The 16,011-nt window shown below is 49.1% G+C and overlaps 4 protein-coding genes across 4 annotated transcripts; 2 read left to right on the top strand and 2 right to left on the bottom strand.

Annotated features, from left to right (window-relative positions):
• Positions 1–841: 841 nt before the first annotated feature.
• Positions 842–4,634, top strand: PEX2_040270 (Aldolase-type TIM barrel; the record flags this gene model as incomplete). The annotated part of the gene is made up of 6 exons (XM_016741302.1): positions 842–1,033; positions 1,086–1,215; positions 1,276–1,355; positions 1,422–1,504; positions 1,568–2,042; positions 2,514–4,634. 6 exons carry the CDS (start codon positions 842–844, stop codon positions 4,632–4,634), a joined length of 3,081 nt encoding a protein of 1,026 aa, XP_016599473.1.
• Positions 4,635–5,028: 394 nt separating this feature from the next.
• PEX2_040260 (cytochrome P450) lies at positions 5,029–8,613 on the top strand (the record flags this gene model as incomplete). Its single annotated transcript, XM_016741301.1, has 11 exons — positions 5,029–5,221; positions 5,272–5,404; positions 5,466–5,657; positions 5,707–5,776; positions 5,950–6,135; positions 6,189–6,460; positions 6,522–6,755; positions 7,400–7,682; positions 7,737–7,871; positions 7,923–8,546; positions 8,593–8,613. The coding sequence occupies 11 exons, from the start codon at positions 5,029–5,031 to the stop codon at positions 8,611–8,613; spliced, it is 2,343 nt and encodes a 780-aa protein (XP_016599472.1).
• Positions 8,614–9,370: 757 nt separating this feature from the next.
• PEX2_040250 (cytoskeletal protein-binding protein SLA1) lies at positions 9,371–12,850 on the bottom strand (the record flags this gene model as incomplete). Its single annotated transcript, XM_016741300.1, has 3 exons — positions 9,371–9,396; positions 9,456–12,582; positions 12,653–12,850. The coding sequence occupies 3 exons, from the start codon at positions 12,848–12,850 to the stop codon at positions 9,371–9,373; spliced, it is 3,351 nt and encodes a 1,116-aa protein (XP_016599471.1).
• An 871-nt stretch (positions 12,851–13,721) lies between these two features.
• Positions 13,722–15,260, bottom strand: PEX2_040240 (PRKCSH domain-containing protein; the record flags this gene model as incomplete). Its single annotated transcript, XM_016741299.1, has 2 exons — positions 13,722–15,086; positions 15,147–15,260. The coding sequence occupies 2 exons, from the start codon at positions 15,258–15,260 to the stop codon at positions 13,722–13,724; spliced, it is 1,479 nt and encodes a 492-aa protein (XP_016599470.1).
• Between the last annotated feature and the right edge of the window lie 751 nt (positions 15,261–16,011).

Raw genomic sequence — 16,011 nt, 5'->3', positions numbered from 1 at the left:
AAAACATTAAATATGCAACATACATCGGAACTCCTCTTACCGATCCTCCGAGGCAGTCCGCCGAACTTCGCCTTACAGAGTCTCCGGTATCCGAGCCGGCGCTAGTTGTCTTAATTTTTTGTCTTGGACGATCCCAAGGTTTAGTTGTCAATGTGGTTCCCGCCAAGCCCGATCTAATTTTCAATTACTCCGTACGCTGTCTGTAATGCATTTACCATGAAAGATATGTTATATATATCATATTTCCTTTTGAGTTGAATCGATGGGAGGTTGTATACGGAGTATACCAGTAAATATTTATGAAAAATACTCGAACTTACTATCAAACATCATTAGAAATCAAAATTGATGGTACTCGTATACTTTTTTAAAACGAAAAAAAAAAAAACAGGTTATTACTAGCGCAGAATTGATCAGCGGGATTTACACGAAATTCTCAGGGTACGGAGCAGACTAGTGTCTCTTTCCTCCCGAGGTCCTTAGGTCCTTATGTACACTTCCAATACTCCGTACGTACTAAATACATGATACATTATGTACATATGTATGTACGGAGGAGATATGTAGATATGTAGATATGTAGATGTGTAGATGTGTACCTAGGTACTCCAGTTAGAAATTTAAAATAGTAAAATAGCACAATGTATTAAAGTGATGTAATATTTGCTCGTTCCTACGTAACATCATTTGAGATTCAAATGAAATCTGTTTGACGTCAGCCCTTCCAACATAATATATGGAATATGGAATATGGAAAATATACTATGTACGTTCAATTCACCATTCGATTTCAACTGCCAAGACTATGTTGCTTGTTAATCTACTTAGAACCGGGCGCGTAATGAGCCGCTCCACATCACAAGCGGCCATTGCTTTGCCCCCATTTAGACACTTTGCTGCCACCCCGAACATTTATCAAGGAGTTACCCTTCTGCAAGACAAGCAAAATGGCTTCGGCTTCGCGCGGTCAAACCCTAGACCTGCCAAGCCCAGAACAAAGGGGATCACAGAGATCCGAGGCCCATACTACTCAGTAGGTGCCATATAGTCCCATCATCGTATTCCACGGAGCTAACCTAAACTAGGTCATGGGCAAAAGATATCTCGCAGATATCCTCGAGACGTATTATTCTGCAATGTCCCAACTACTCATCAAATGGCATCTGACAATATCTAGGATGGGCGACCATGTAGATGGTCTCAAGTTTGCCGGAGGTGAGTCCTAAAAAAGGCTTCGGTTCTCGCCAGAAACGAGAGCGCTGAGATAAAACCCAGGTGCCTTTTCTCTCCTTCACGAGAAACCACTGCGGGAATTGGTCGATCTGGCCCATGAGCACGGCGTATACATCTCAACGGTAAGCTTGGATCGGGAAATTAGCGCATTGGGAAGCATACTCTTGACACCAGGCTCGACATTTCAGGGTGGATGGGCTGAGCATCTCCTGACACACCCCGATCCAGATACCGTATTTGACCGGTACTTGAAGAAATGCAAGGATCTCGGGTACGTGCATCCCCAGCTCGAGGTCCAGGAGCCTGGAATATAAAATCTGACGGGTCAACATAGACTCGATGTCGTTGAACTGTCTTCTGGTTTTCTGTCATTCCCGGAGGATGACTGGCTCCGTCTTATTGATAAAGTCCACTCATACAAGTTGGAACCAAAGCCTGAATTGGGAATTCAATTTGGAGCCGGTGGGGACACACCTGCCTCGGGACTTGAATCGATTGGGACCTCGGACCCTGGCAAATTGGTGAATCTAGGTCGTAGATTCCTCGACGCTGGTGTGAAACGGTTGATGATTGAATCAGAAGGCATCACTGAAAACGTCAAGTCCTGGCGGACTGATGTAGTGTCGAAGATCATGAAGGAGCTTCCTCCTGAGCGTGTCATGTTTGAAGCTGCAGATCCCAAGGTCTTTAATTGGTACGTTCGTGAGTTTGGTATTGATGTCAACCTGTTTGTGGATCATAGCCAAATTGTGCAGTTAGAATGCCTGCGGACTGGCATCTGGGGCACCGCCGACACCTGGGGCAAGATAGTGTCGTTCCGGCCATAATATGCCGAATGATTTGGACTTGAGGTAACATTTCTTCTTGTCATATCAATGTATCAATGCCTTATCCGAACCTTTTGAGTCCAAGTTCATCTGTTGCACCCCTGGAGGTGTGGAGGTGCCTGGGTAGGCCCACGGGTGGGATGAATCCGCTTAGTCATATAATGGAGTCCGGGGAAAGCAGACGCCCGCACTTAGCGGTCTTTGACATTATATTAGACCTCAGCAATGACTTAATCGCCCCGGCTCAATCGGTCTAGACACCTCACGCCTCGATGATTGCTACCGAAGCCCCAGACGAGTGACCCGACCTATTCATCAAACGCGAGCGCGGTCGGGATGCCTCGGGCCAGCACTACCCCGGGAGCGCGGCTCCGATGCCGACGAGCTTGCGACAGCTGTAAAAGGCGAAAACAGAAATGCAACGGTGAACAACCATGTACAATCTGTGTTCAGAGGCACAAGGAGTCGGAATGCCACTTCTCGGATCGGCCCGCACGCCTACTCAAGCCAGACGCCAAGGATTCGACAGTGTTGCTCAGTGAACGCATGGTAGCATCTCCGCAGCGCGAAACGGCAATGGATCGCCTTTTGAATTCTCTCGAGGATCAAGGAATGAATATGGAACGCCAGGAAAAGGATGAGAAGGAAGGGACGGCTCCCGTGCCAAAAGTGGCGCGGCTTCTGCGCGACGGCCAGGGAAAGTTTATGTATATTGGTGATTCGGCGAGTTTGTCATTCTTACAGAGTCTGCGCCGTGTTGTGACATCTTCCATTGGCCGATGTGAGTTTACCGAGGACAACTCACGACACTCAATGCTCGAGGCTTTTCAGAGCAACCCAAGCACTCAGCCCGGAGCTCTAGTTGCGCCACCAAGCAACGAAGAAGCCCAACGACTAGCTGGTCAGTTCGTGCTTGCTACAAGCCCGTTGCTTGACTTATTTGATCTGGAAGAGTTCCACCCACGGCTAGCTAATTGGGTTGCAAACCCATCGGGTGATGAAGATACCGTTAGCTCTATCTTCTATCTTGTCCTTGCCATTGGAGCTCAGGTTTCCGATATTGATCAGACAGTAGCTGAACAATATTTTGGCAGCGGCCGCCAATTGGCGTTTTCGGCCTTTCAGGAAACCCCAAGCATATCCACCATTCAATCATACATTTTGGTTTCCATGTATATGCTCGGCGCATGCAGGCGCAATGGTGCATTTATGAATCTGGGGATTGCTTTACGTGCTGCCTACGCAGTTGGAATACACCGCAAGGATGCAAACGCGCTCTTTTGTGGGCGTGAGCGCCGAGCGAGGGAGCGAGTTTGGAAGAGTCTTCGAATGATGGATCTATTCCTCAGCGCCTCCCTGGGACGCCCTCCCGCAACCTCAGATTACGACTATGATACACGTGAAGATGCTCTTGTATCAGGGGAATCACAACACCATTTGACCGCAGAGCAACAGCTTTCTGCTGCGGTGATTTCCCTTTGTCGAATATTCGAACGGATCTTGACCGATGTGTACATGAAGCAAGTCATATCAATCAATGTTGCAGAGACGATCTCCAACCAGCATCGGGCTTGGGTTCGCATTCTGCCAACAATCCTCAGAATGCAGACCGAGCGACTCGAAAAAAAATCCATGGAAAACAGCCTAGCTGCAGCTCACGTGTTCGGGTCATATTACTGGTCGATCATCTTGTTAACAAGACCATTCCTCATATACCGTGTCGCCCAGTATGTCAAAGGCAAATCCGATTCATCCTCAGACACTCGAAACGGTAGCTCCCGAATATCCCTGTTTGCCGATGCATGTGTCTATTCCGCACTCCGTGGTCTAGATATGGTCGATGATCTCAGCCATTATACCTCCCTTCCACGTCGACTACCTTTCTTGATCAACTCCGTTTTTAACTCTGTCATCGTCCTCGGAGCTGCATTCTTCGCTGACTACGACAACCTGCTTCCATTGGAAGAAGGAATGAACAAAGCCGAACGGTTCCTAGGGCTATTTGTCCCGCACGATCCACACGCATGCCGTTTCTTCCAAATTATCAAATACCTCCGCGCCGCTGTAACCGAATACGTTTGCCGACGAAATCGGCAATGGATGAATAGGCGCAGCAAACAGGTCGACCAGCTCTTCGGCCAAGTAGGCGGCGATGAGGATCGTAACTCCCCAACCCCAGGAGCTCCACTTTTCGCTGGCCCAAGTGATGCTCACTCATCTGCATCTGCAACTGCGATATCTCCTACCTCTGCCGACAAAATGCCTATTGGAACTCCAATCTCCTATATCCCCTCCCAACCACTCCTTCAACCCCAACTTTCAACCGACAACGATGTTTGGGAAGCCCTGTGCAATGGCTCAGACCCCACTACAGCTTTGTCCTACGATGCAGCAATTTCTGCATTAACCACCTCGGGTATCCCTGTGGGCTGCTCTCCTGGTGGGACTATCCCTTCTGGTCCGCTCCCAGTGTCCGGTCCATCCCCAATTTCTGACATGATGTTCCCGGATAATGGTCTGTTGTATATGGCTGAGGATCTTCCAGTCTTTGGCATCTGGGGCGATGAGCCGTGATTACCCAGCGCTTATCAGAAAACACATTGTGTTTCAAAGTTAGAGATGTGACGGAAAGGGGGAGTACTGGCGTAGATCTGGTGTGTTGTTATTATTTCCGAGGATGTCTATGATGCAATGACTTCCCTCGTACTTTTTTATCCATATGATTGGACGTGTTGATATATATATATATATACCCCCAAGGGCGAATCGATTTATTTTTACGTGAATCCGTACAGAACAATGTACTGTCGTGGCATTGGTCAGAATTCGGAGCGCACCAAATGACCAAATCGGGAAATATGTGCATGTGATATGATTTCTGTATAACTTACCGCACTTCTCCTATTTGATGGCATTTATATCTTTCGTTTGTTTCTCTGTTTTTTATCTTCTAGCCTTTGTCCTTGCCATGGTATCAACTGTCCACCTGGCGATCTTTACGATCATTCTAGGTCTCACTGTCATTCTGCAGACTTTCACAAAGAAAAGAGCCAATCTACCCCCAGGACCGAAAGGCAAATTCCTGATTGGCAATTTGTTTGATCTTCCCTCGTCAGGAACACAGGAATGGATGCATTGGCTGAAGCACAAAGACCTCTACGGTACTCTTTCGTCCAGCTCTGGGCCGTTTAGCAAAAGCTGAGCCTCACAGGTCCCATCAGCTCCGTCACCGTCCTCGGCAAGACCCCGATTATCGTCAATGATCGAGACCTGGCATTTCAAATTCTAGAAAAGAATTCTATAAAGCATTCCTCGCGACCGCACCTCATCTTTGCCGGTGAACTGTATGTTTGATTTTCAAGCATTCTCCTTTTTGGGATATACTGAATAGAATGACACCCAAAGAGCTGGATGGGGTAAGTTAGTACCAAATCAAGACAACACGCCGCTTCTTCGAGCCTATCGTCGCGCAATAACCAGAGTTATCGGAACGCGAGAATCCGCGGCCAAGTTTTGTGGGCTCCTCGAATTAGAAGCGAGACGGTTCGCATGCCGTGTTCTGCGTACGCTGGAGGAGTTCCTCGATCATAACAGGACGTGAGCTTTCGGTCCTGTCTTTTGGAAACCATCGCTGACTTGGATATAGCGCTTCCGGGGCTTTTCTTTTGACTGTTACATATGGCTATAACATTGAGCCTTGCAGTGAAGACCCCTTGGTACGCCTAGCTAATCTTGCAGTTAAGCAGTTCCGGGGGCGTGGCTGGTTGATTTCATTCCGGCGTGTAGGTTTCTTCCCTATGTTTCTCCAGGGGATTGAGCTGTACCTTGCTGATCCCCTCTTTATACAGTTGGATATGTCCCAGAATGGATGCCTGGGGCAAATTTCCAGCGTGTTGCCAGAGATCATGTTCAAACCCTCACAAGATTCGCGGAGAGCCCGCTTGCATTTACCAAGGCTCAAATGGACCAGGGAAAAGATACAGAGTGCTTTGTTTCGACTCTTCTCGGACAAGGCGAAGATGAAGAAATCGTCAAATGGGCAGCGGTGGCAATTTATGGCGGTGCAGGTGATACGGTATGTTCTAACGACTCTGACGTGCATTTCTTCTACTCATCTATATCGAAAAGACTACTGCAATTCTAGAGGGCTTCTTTCTGGCAATGACACTGTTCCCGGAAGTTCAACGCAAAGCTCAAGCCGAGATAGATGAACTGTTCGGCAAGCCTACTTTGCCATCGGTGACCGATCGGGAAAAGTTACCCTATGTGAATGCTATCTTCAAGGAAGCTATTAGATGGTATACTGTCGCGCCCTTGGGCATTCCTCACCGAACGGACGAAGACGATATCATCAATGGCTATTTGATTCCCGAAAATGAAATCATTGTACCGAATACATGGTATTCTTATTCATATCCATGTATCATCTGTATCATCTTTGCTGTGCTAACGTATATCTAGGTCGTTTAACAATGACCCGATGATATACCCCAACCCCCAGGGTTTCCAACCCGAACGATTCCTTTCCGAGCCCAGTGTGCTTGAGCCGGGAGATGTGAGCTTCGGCTTCGGTCGCAGAATTTGCCCTGGCCGTTTGATCGCTGAAACTTCAATCTTCCTCATAATTGCCCACACGCTGGCCGTCTTCGACATCAGAAAGCCCACAGAAAATGGCAAAGAAATCGAGCCCACTGTGTATTCTACACCAGGCCTCCTGAGCCACCTTGCCCCTTTTTAATGCGGCTATTACTCCACGAAGTCAGAAGCATGAACAATTCATTGTTGATTTCGAGAAAACACATCCTTTTGAAACAGGCGATTCGAAGGTCTTGGCGGATGTCTATCATTGACTAAATAGGGGAAGTGGCGCGCTGGGCGGGTCTTCTTTCTCCGGCTTAACTTTGGAGACATCATATACACTACACACCGTTTTATGGTGTCTACAAGGCTGCTGATTCTTATTGTTCTACCTTTTTTTGGCCCTTTTTTCAGTTCGAGTGTCACCTTGCGCCCATAATCTCACGTGCACTATGCCAGGGGTCCCATCCAGTAAAGGGTGCGAAGCCTGCCGAAAAACGAAAAAGAAGGTCTTTGCCTTATTCTTGTCGGAGAATTGCTGAATATCAATGCTGAGAAACATAGTGCGACGAACAACAACCCTGCTCACGGTGCCTCCGGCTGCAACTACCCTGTGAAGGAAGCGGGCAACAACGTTATACATTCAAGAATGTCAAATCGACACAAAACCCCAAAGCCAAAAAGAAGGCAATTCGAGTTCGATCGAAGTTGAATATCATTTCACAAGCTCCTTGCAATCGACTAGTCAATCAGTTCATTAGAACCCTCGATATTAGCGATATTCGCTTTGATATCTCGTTTTATGGCCCCTTTTTCAAGGATCTGCCCAGGCGACTCGGAGAAAGTGCCGTCTTGGATGCTGCCGCTCAGGCTTTGGTCTCTTCACATCCCTTTCTCCATCGTCTTCATGTTAGAGAAGTTCCCCGCGATGTGTTAATGCTTTTTGGGAAATCCGTTAGGGCATTAAGGGAATGTCTGGACAATCCAGTTGAGGTTCGATCGCCGCATACCCTCTGTGCTATTTATCTCATCTCAATCTGTCAGGTATGATATCGTCTTGTTCTCTTTGGTCTTCAATGCTAAGCTCGACGGTTCTAGGCTTGGCTTGGGAAGTTTGAAAAGCAATCAGCCAGCCATGGGACAGCCATTGCACATTTACTCAGGATTGCAGATATCTCCAGGTACAAAAGTGGATTCGAAAGAGATTTGATCGTCACTTTGAGTGTGCCGGTGGTATGTGACACTTTCCAAACATGAATCTCCCTACTTCACTAATCCCACCAGATCCTGGACGGAATATGCAATCCTCGGGTTCAAATGGCTCCGAGTTTCTGGAACGACATGATGATCCTCATCCAGCAAGGTTCCTCTCCAGCTCCGGATAGTATACCACGATCAACCACGACTCTACTATCGCTTTCACAGTTCCCAGGATACCTCCACCACCCACACTCCCATGCCCCCGAGATCACCGCAGCATATATCAAGCTCCAAGAAGACGCACAGAATATCTACCTGTATCTAGACCAACCCACTGACCCAGCCGGTCTGTCCTCCCCGGTCCTTATCCGACGGTCGCGCCATCGAGCAACATATACCGTGGTCATTGCTTTAGCACTTCTTCTAAACACCATTCTTCGTGCACTGGATCCAGAAAACGCCGTGCTCGCCGAGGAGTCGACTTTCTTTTGCGAGCGAATTATCAACGAGGCTGAGTTAGCTTCGCGCTACCGTCCAATTGGTGCCGCTTATGTCGTCCCTTGTCTGGTCGTTGCCTTGGGTACTGCAGAATCTCCACAGCAGCTGGCACGCATCGAGGCCACATTGACAGATTACCAGACTGACTTTGGGGGGTTTGAATGGCGGGAACTTGCTATGTGGCTCAGGGCTGTATTTCACAGCCATCGTGTACGGAAACCCCTGATATCCAGTGATGTAGATGTCCTAGGTTTAGGGGTTCCGGGAGCTTCTATGACCCAGCTACAGGCTATATTTGGACTGTGTCTATATTCGGATTGTAATAAAACTAAAACATTGTGAGTGGGCTCACTGATACTTCGTGAATCTTCCCGTCGACGGATAGACTACCTATGTTGTATAAGGCCGAGAGACAAGTGAGAAGGAAATGACCTTGCTTCGAGTCATGATATACCCAATCTATGTTCACATTACTGCTAAGAGTTCGATCTGGTAGCGGTTCCTAGATTTATTCGCTTCATGGAGTAAGTAAACCAGGCTAGATACCGACCACGCCATGGATTATGTACGAGCTGGTAACCAGGGAGAGAACAGGAGCAAAAACGTAACCATCAAAACGACAAAAGAAAAGGGAGAAAGAGAGGGCATCCACACAAATAAGCATCACCATAGACAGATTTATATGACAATAAGCTAGAGACAATGAAACATGCAGGATATGAGGCATAACCGGATTTGTCACAGAGCACAAGGAAGGAGTATGGATAGCTCGCTAAGTGTGGGGGTTTTGCAAGGGGAAAAGAAGAAGAGTATTCGTGGCATGAGCTTCGATACGCGCTGCGTCAAAACGGGGACCAGGGTCATGATATGTACACGTGTTGATTCCAAAGGCACTGGTTCGAAAGGACAAGCTGCGATATGTGAAAAGGACATCCCAGCCTCAGAATGAGCAAAACTTCAGGGCAACATAGTGGGAATTGCCAAAAAACCAGGATTATATACGCCAGTCTAGTATAGGTGAACACAGAAGCAGATTAGAAGCCGAACGGATTATTGGGGGCTGTTGATCGAGTTAGCTTCTGTTACTGAAATCACCTATAATGGGAAGAAAACACTTACTAGCTTGAGAAAGGTTGGCTCTGAGTCCGGTCGGTTGTGGCTCAAGCTTCTTGGGGCCATCTGGCTTGACACCAAATCTGATGGAGGGAGGCGGTCCGGTCTTCTGTGGTGACAGAGGAGTGGCTGTTGGTTGCTGGGGAATTGGCGGCACAGGGGGCGGAGATGTGTAAGACTGGTTGCCGTAGCCATTGGCACCAGTGGGTTGCGGTTGCAGTGCAGGAGGAAGGACAGAGTTGATACCGGTCTGCATTGGTTGTTGGAATTGCCCATATCCACCAAATCCTGTGGGCTGCGGCCCAAGTCCCTGGAACCCAGTTTGTTGAGGGGCCATTTGGTTACCAAACGGCTGCTGCTGCTGCTGGATACCAAATTGTGACTGGGGAGTAAACGCCGTGGGCTGCGGCATCATGCTATTCTGGTATTGGGGTTGACCCATAAATCCTGTGACTTGCGGCTGCATCGCAGCTTGGTAGCGCAGCTGGTTCAATTCGCCCAGACTCTGACCAGGAGGAGCAACAGGAGGACCCGCCTGAGGAAGACCCGTCAGTTGAGCCTGCAATGGAGGAGGACCAAAGGAGTTTTGCTGCTGCGAGAAGTTCTGAGGCGCGGACAGTGGGCGCTGCGGAGGCGGAGGTGGAGGCAGAAGTGAATTTTGTCCAACTGTCTGAGGGGCCTGAGGGCGTTGTCTGGCCTGTGCTTGGAACCCAGTCTGCTGAGGGCTGAAACTCTGTTGATGCTGTCCTATTTGTGCCACTTGTGCAAACAAGCTGGGGGTGGCACCTGTTTGCTGGGGCTGTTGTACAGCCGGAGATTGCACGGCAGTAGCCTGCGGCTGTAGGGCAGGCATGGACGGGGCAGGCTGTGCAGTGGGCTGAGCCGGTGTCGGCTGCAATGGAGTTTGTAGCAAAGTCAGATCCGCCATTGCCCCTGTTGGCTGAGGAACCTGAGCTGCTGCTACGGGCGGTGGGGTCGGGGTGGTGGCTGCAGATGGCCTGGCAGGCTGCTTCGGCTGCTTCACCTCCCAGGCATCATCTTCAAATCCAGCTGGGGCAGGCTTTTCGGCTGCCGCAGAGGGTGGTGGGCTCGCCGAGCTATCTGGTGATTTAGGTTCGTCTCCCTGTCCAAACGCTTTGGGATCGACCGCTCCGGCTTGAACATTCGGCGTTGGTCTACCCCTGCGAGTGTTGTTGCGCAACACACCACCGGGTCCGGAAAACAAACCACCTTGCCCTCCGTCCTCGCCATTGCCAATGACTTCCTCACCGCCGAAACTGACGTTTCGAGACTTAGACTTGTCCGGGGTACGGCCATATTTGGCATCCAAAACCTTCATCACTCGCAAGGTATCACCTAGATTTAGACCCAAATTCTGAAGCATCTCAGATGTAATGTCAGGGAGCACAGATTCGTCAATTGCGTCCTTGTTAAATGATTGTGCATATCGCTCACAGCGATGTGGCCCAACGCCAGCCTTGAGAAAGAAGTCAAACCAATCGTAGTCGGACCGTTGCACAGAAGCCCCAGCCTTGGAAGCCCCGGATTTAGAATCTTTGTTAACGGCAACTCGAGGTCGGATGCTTGAAAGGGGTTTGTCCTCATCCAGCGAGACACCTGCGACCTTCTCCACATGCTCGAGATCTTCAACAGACATCTTCGAGACAGGGACGGCAATCTTGATACCGTTCACCTTGTGAAGCTGGATTTTACCATCCTGGAGACCTATGAACTGGGCTTCCACTGTAAAGTCCTTGGTCCGATCCGTCCACTTTCGCACTTTAGTAGGATCAGGCTTCGACTTGATTTTGCTGTCGCGCTTGCTGTGACGGTCCGATGAATCCATTGAATCCGTCCGTGACTTGCCCATCGCAAGTTTGGACAGCCGTATCTCCTCCATCCGGTTCTTTTCAACACTCGACAGACCGGGTTCGTTAGGCATTAGGGGCGCCTTGGGTATCAATCCTGTGACTTCAACATAGCTGCTGGGAACGACACCCTCTTTGTTGTTCTTCAATCGCCGTACCATCCACCACTCTTCGGACTTGGTATCATCAAGAACAATGACCTCGTCTCCCACGGCTACTGTAACTTCATCATCCCCTTGCGCCATGAAGTCATACAGGATCTGGCCCTTCTTTGGGCCGCTGCCTTCTCCTGCCTCAAGCACCTCACGCAATCCCTCTGCCCGGTAGGCACCGGCGATTTCACCGAGTGCCGCTGCAATCTCGTGGGCAGTGTCTTTGGCACCTGCATGGAAATCGATGCTCTTGCTAGGCCTGATAAGATCAACAAAGACATGCTTTCCTTCGATCGAGTAATTGGTGAGCTTCTCTGCACTCCATTCTTTCTGCCGATCATCACCTTCAGGAGAAATAAAGATGATTCCAGTAGCCATGTTGATTCCCAATGTAGTTGGCATCTTCTTTCTCTTGCCCATAACTTCAACCATTTCATTGATGTTGTAGATATGATAGCCGGAAGGTGACCGAGGCGTCATATCACCTGCCCGGTTGTAAGGGGGAGATGCTTTGACGACATGTGTTTCATCACGACCCATATCAGGCGCCGTCTGCTGAGGACGGGGCGGCGGAGTTGGCTCAGGTGAATAACGGTTCATAGGCGGTGACACTTGTTCCGAGGGTGGTCGACGCGGCAAACTAGGCGGCGGGGACTCCTCACGCTCCTCCACTTGATCGTACGATGGCCGGACTGGAAGACTGGGTGGCGGGGGCTCATCTCGAGTTGTCTCGGCCGCGGGAGCATGCTGCTTGTGGATTATACTAGCGATTGCAGCAGCAGCGGGGTTGTGAGACACATCAACCGGAGAGCCGGCGGGCGATGCCTCGGTTTCTTCCGGGGTAGTTTGCGTCGGCCGCTGCGGAAGCGTCGGCGCGGCAGGCTCGGCTCGAACAGAAGGTGGAGGAGGTGTATCCGCTGCAGCGGATGCATCGTCGATAATTTCGATGTAATTTGACGGCGCAAATCCATACTCCGAGTTGAATCCAACCAATGTCCAATCCGGATCCGAGGTGTCGTACACCAACAGCTCAGCATCTTCGGAGAAGGAAACCTCCTCGTCGGTCTGTCGCGTGTAATCGAAGAGGGCTGTAGCCTTGTGCGCTGGTCGTGTCTATTTCATCTAATATCAGCAATTGTTCATGTAGCGAGGACGGCGCGGATGCATTTCACCGGAGACTTACCTCTTCGACATAGTTATTAGGGACTAGGCCTTCGGGCTCGTCCTCATCCTCCCGCCCAGCCTTCTTTTTAGCCCTCCACCAGTCATCGTCCGCATTCTTTTCTAAGATGTAGAGGAGGTCGCCCTCGTGAATCTCGAGTTCGCCGGGTCCCTGTGGCTGGTAGTCGTACACAGCCGAGTAGACACCGATGAAGCCCATATTGGAAACAACTTGTGATCCGACAGCACCGATCAATTATGACGACAGTCTGCTGCAAATGGCAGCGTCTCAACGTGCCAGCTCTAGGTTTCGCAGTGGTGTAGTTGGGGGGGGGAGATAAACGGTGGTGACGCTGGCCGTTGATCAGCCTTGGCGCTCCTTGGGGGAGGGTACAGGGTAAGTTGGGATGCGGATACGATGTCGGAGGTGAACAAAAAGGTCTAGGCGCAAGGGATTGAGAGCAAAGAGAAGAGAAGGTGGTTGTGGATTAGGGAGAGAGGGCGGGAAGGTGGGCCAGGCGATTAGGGAGTTGACAGTCACGTTGCCTTGTGCTAAACTATGTGCTTCTCATTCTCTTCAATTCAATTCTTTTAGGTCTTCTTCTGTCACTTTTACTATATCTTACTATGTCCTACTGTGTCTTACTATATCTTACTATGTCTTAGTATTATTATTACTATAAGTATTTGAGTTTGGTTTGTTTTGATTCTCTCGATTCTCTCAATTCCCTTAATTCTCCGGACTACTTCGCTATTTAAAGTCCCGGCTCCGCAACTGGGGCGACTGACGTACATCTACGGGCGAGAGTAGTATATCGCTTTACATTCTCTTTTGATTCGTATACTAGCCCTGGACTTATGTGAAATTGCAGTTAGTTTGACTATATCTAACATTAGAGGACCTGTTACGCTAAAGACGTCTATGATTAGGGCGCGTATGAATTTCTACGAAATGTATACATACATAACTAGAGCACGAGACATACCACTTTGGAGGTAATATGCTCCTAGCTTAAAGGAAGAAACACAATATCATATTCATATGAGGCTATGAGGCTATGTGGCTTAAAATCATGATCTACTATACAATCTCACAGTTCATCTTTAAAGGTCTCCTCACTACCGCTGTTTTCGGGCTTGGGTTGCTTTTTCTTTTCGACCTCTGTTTCCTGCTTTGGCTTTTGAACAGAACTTTCAGACACCTTTTCGTGTGGTTTCTCTGACTTGGAGTTCAAAGTGTCTTCCTCGTCTTCGTCAAAGAGGCCTTGGAACTTGATCACCCCGTTGCTTTCCACAACCTGTAGCGTCCAGTCTTTGCCATCTGCTTCTTCTTCCAGTAGATTCTTCATCTCCTCCAGTCTATCCGCGTCGATGTCGTACTTTTTCAGAACCTGCTTGGATGTTTTCCGGATCTCACCATTCTCGCGTCTCGCAACCACCTCCACCCGCTCCTCGCCTGCGGATGCCACACGTCCTTTTTCAATTACCTTGCCCTCCATGCCAACAAGTTTACGGCCTCCAACTTCGATTCCTCCGATAATCGGGAGTTCGGATTGGGTGACATCACCATCCGCATCTGTAGCAGCATCGGCCAGTTGATTGACCATGTACCACTCTTTGATCGCTTCCCATTCGGTGACTTCGTCAGGCATCAGGATTTCCCGGCATTCGATAGTGTGTACCTCATCCTGTCGTGGTGGCAGGAAAGCAACGTCGTCACATAGACGAGGGGTATATATTACCATTAGGTAAGAGCACGTGGTGAGCTCCTTGATCCAGCCGATGTGATCTGTCGATTGTGGGTGGCAATGGAACTGCACTTCAACCTTGCGCTCTCGCCCTGTCAGATCACACTTGGTCCCACCACGCAGGTGCTGGACCAAGTACCGCGAGCCACCCTTTGTGTGAAGCTCCGCCACATCTGTTTTGGCAGATGGTTTCTCTTCCTCGCTCTTATCGCCGATAAATCTTCCCAGGACGAAGGAATGTGTCTGGGTGTCTTCAATGGGTGGGTAGTTGGGGACACCACGGCCAGCGGGGAGTGCATGGAACTGCTTGATCTGCTTCTGATAACAGAAGGAGTAGGACCACCAACCAGAGAAATAGTACATGCATTTCCCTTCCATTTCACGTAGGAGTTCCAGACCACGGTCTGTTGCCCGAGCTAGTTCCTTCTGCTCCTCGGCCTTGTTATCCTCCTTATCCCTCGTTGTATTATGGTCGTCGTTCGTGACACGTGGGATTTGGCAGAGGAGTCGCCGGTCCTCGAGTATCATCTCTTCGTAGCTGAATGAAGATCCATTCATATCCTCGGGCTTGTCGGTAGGGTCCGTTCTACCCTTGCCCATATAAACTTGGGGATTGTTCTGGTCATTCGCGCTGGGGCTGGCCTGGGACTGGAGTAATGCTTCGGCGTGAGATTCAAGCACATACTCCTCGGGGAATGTCACTTGATACTTTGAGCAAGATCCGAGGTTAGCTTTGCTTCAAATCGGTGCAATGCAGATTCAACCTACCTGGGGATAAGCCAGAATATCGTCATTAATGTTGAATGGCTTTTTAGTTGCCCACACGCTGGACACAGCACAGGCCAATACCAGCCATGGCGACAGGCTTGCTGAGTGGCCCATCTCTTTCGAATAGATCAGATTAGAACGCAGTGAACCAAGGATGACAGTGGAGTCTAGGTGTGGAAGTCAGGTATTCTGAAGCTTCCCCGCGAAAGGCGCTTGTCGCAAGAAGCTTCAATTCGGCAATGGTAAGGGTTTTTCATGTAAATCAATCGCATATGGGTATCAATGTAATTATATAAAGACAGAAACAAACAGTTTTCCAAGGTCTGCAATGAATCAAATGCCTACACAGTAGGTAGTCCTCGCATGTCAGGTTTGGCAGTGGAGAGCGGCAGCTGCTCCGTGGCCTTATCTGATAACCACCAATCTACGTACTGTCCAGTGTACTAGGAACATTTAAAAGCAGATGCATATTGCAGAATACATGAAAATAGTCCTTTTGGATATGAATATTGGAGGCAATATCTAGAGTTATACTGTATTAATTCTATGAACACACATATATCCGTACCTATATCCACTGAAATCACCCTCATAGCTCATAGATCCTCCATGTTTCCGGGTCACCTGATTTGAAATGCTTAGTTAACTCAGCATTAGTACCTCATTTATCAGGTGTCAAATACTAACCAGATATGGTTAGCTCTTTGCTTAGCGGGTGCTGACAAGGATGTTGGTAATGAAAGCCAAGCGATTTCATTGGTCGGACCGAGATGACTGATGTCTTGCAAAGCATTATGGATGATGCCCAGAGCATACTCACAAAGAGTCCACGAGTATTTATGAGAGATTGACTAACCGCTGACAG

Source organism: Penicillium expansum (genome assembly GCF_000769745.1).
Source record: "Penicillium expansum strain MD-8 chromosome Unknown contig132, whole genome shotgun sequence".
Lineage (NCBI taxonomy): Eukaryota > Fungi > Ascomycota > Eurotiomycetes > Eurotiales > Aspergillaceae > Penicillium > Penicillium expansum.
The sequence above is the reverse complement of the archived record's forward strand: the minus strand, read 5'-3'. Positions and strand labels throughout refer to the sequence as shown.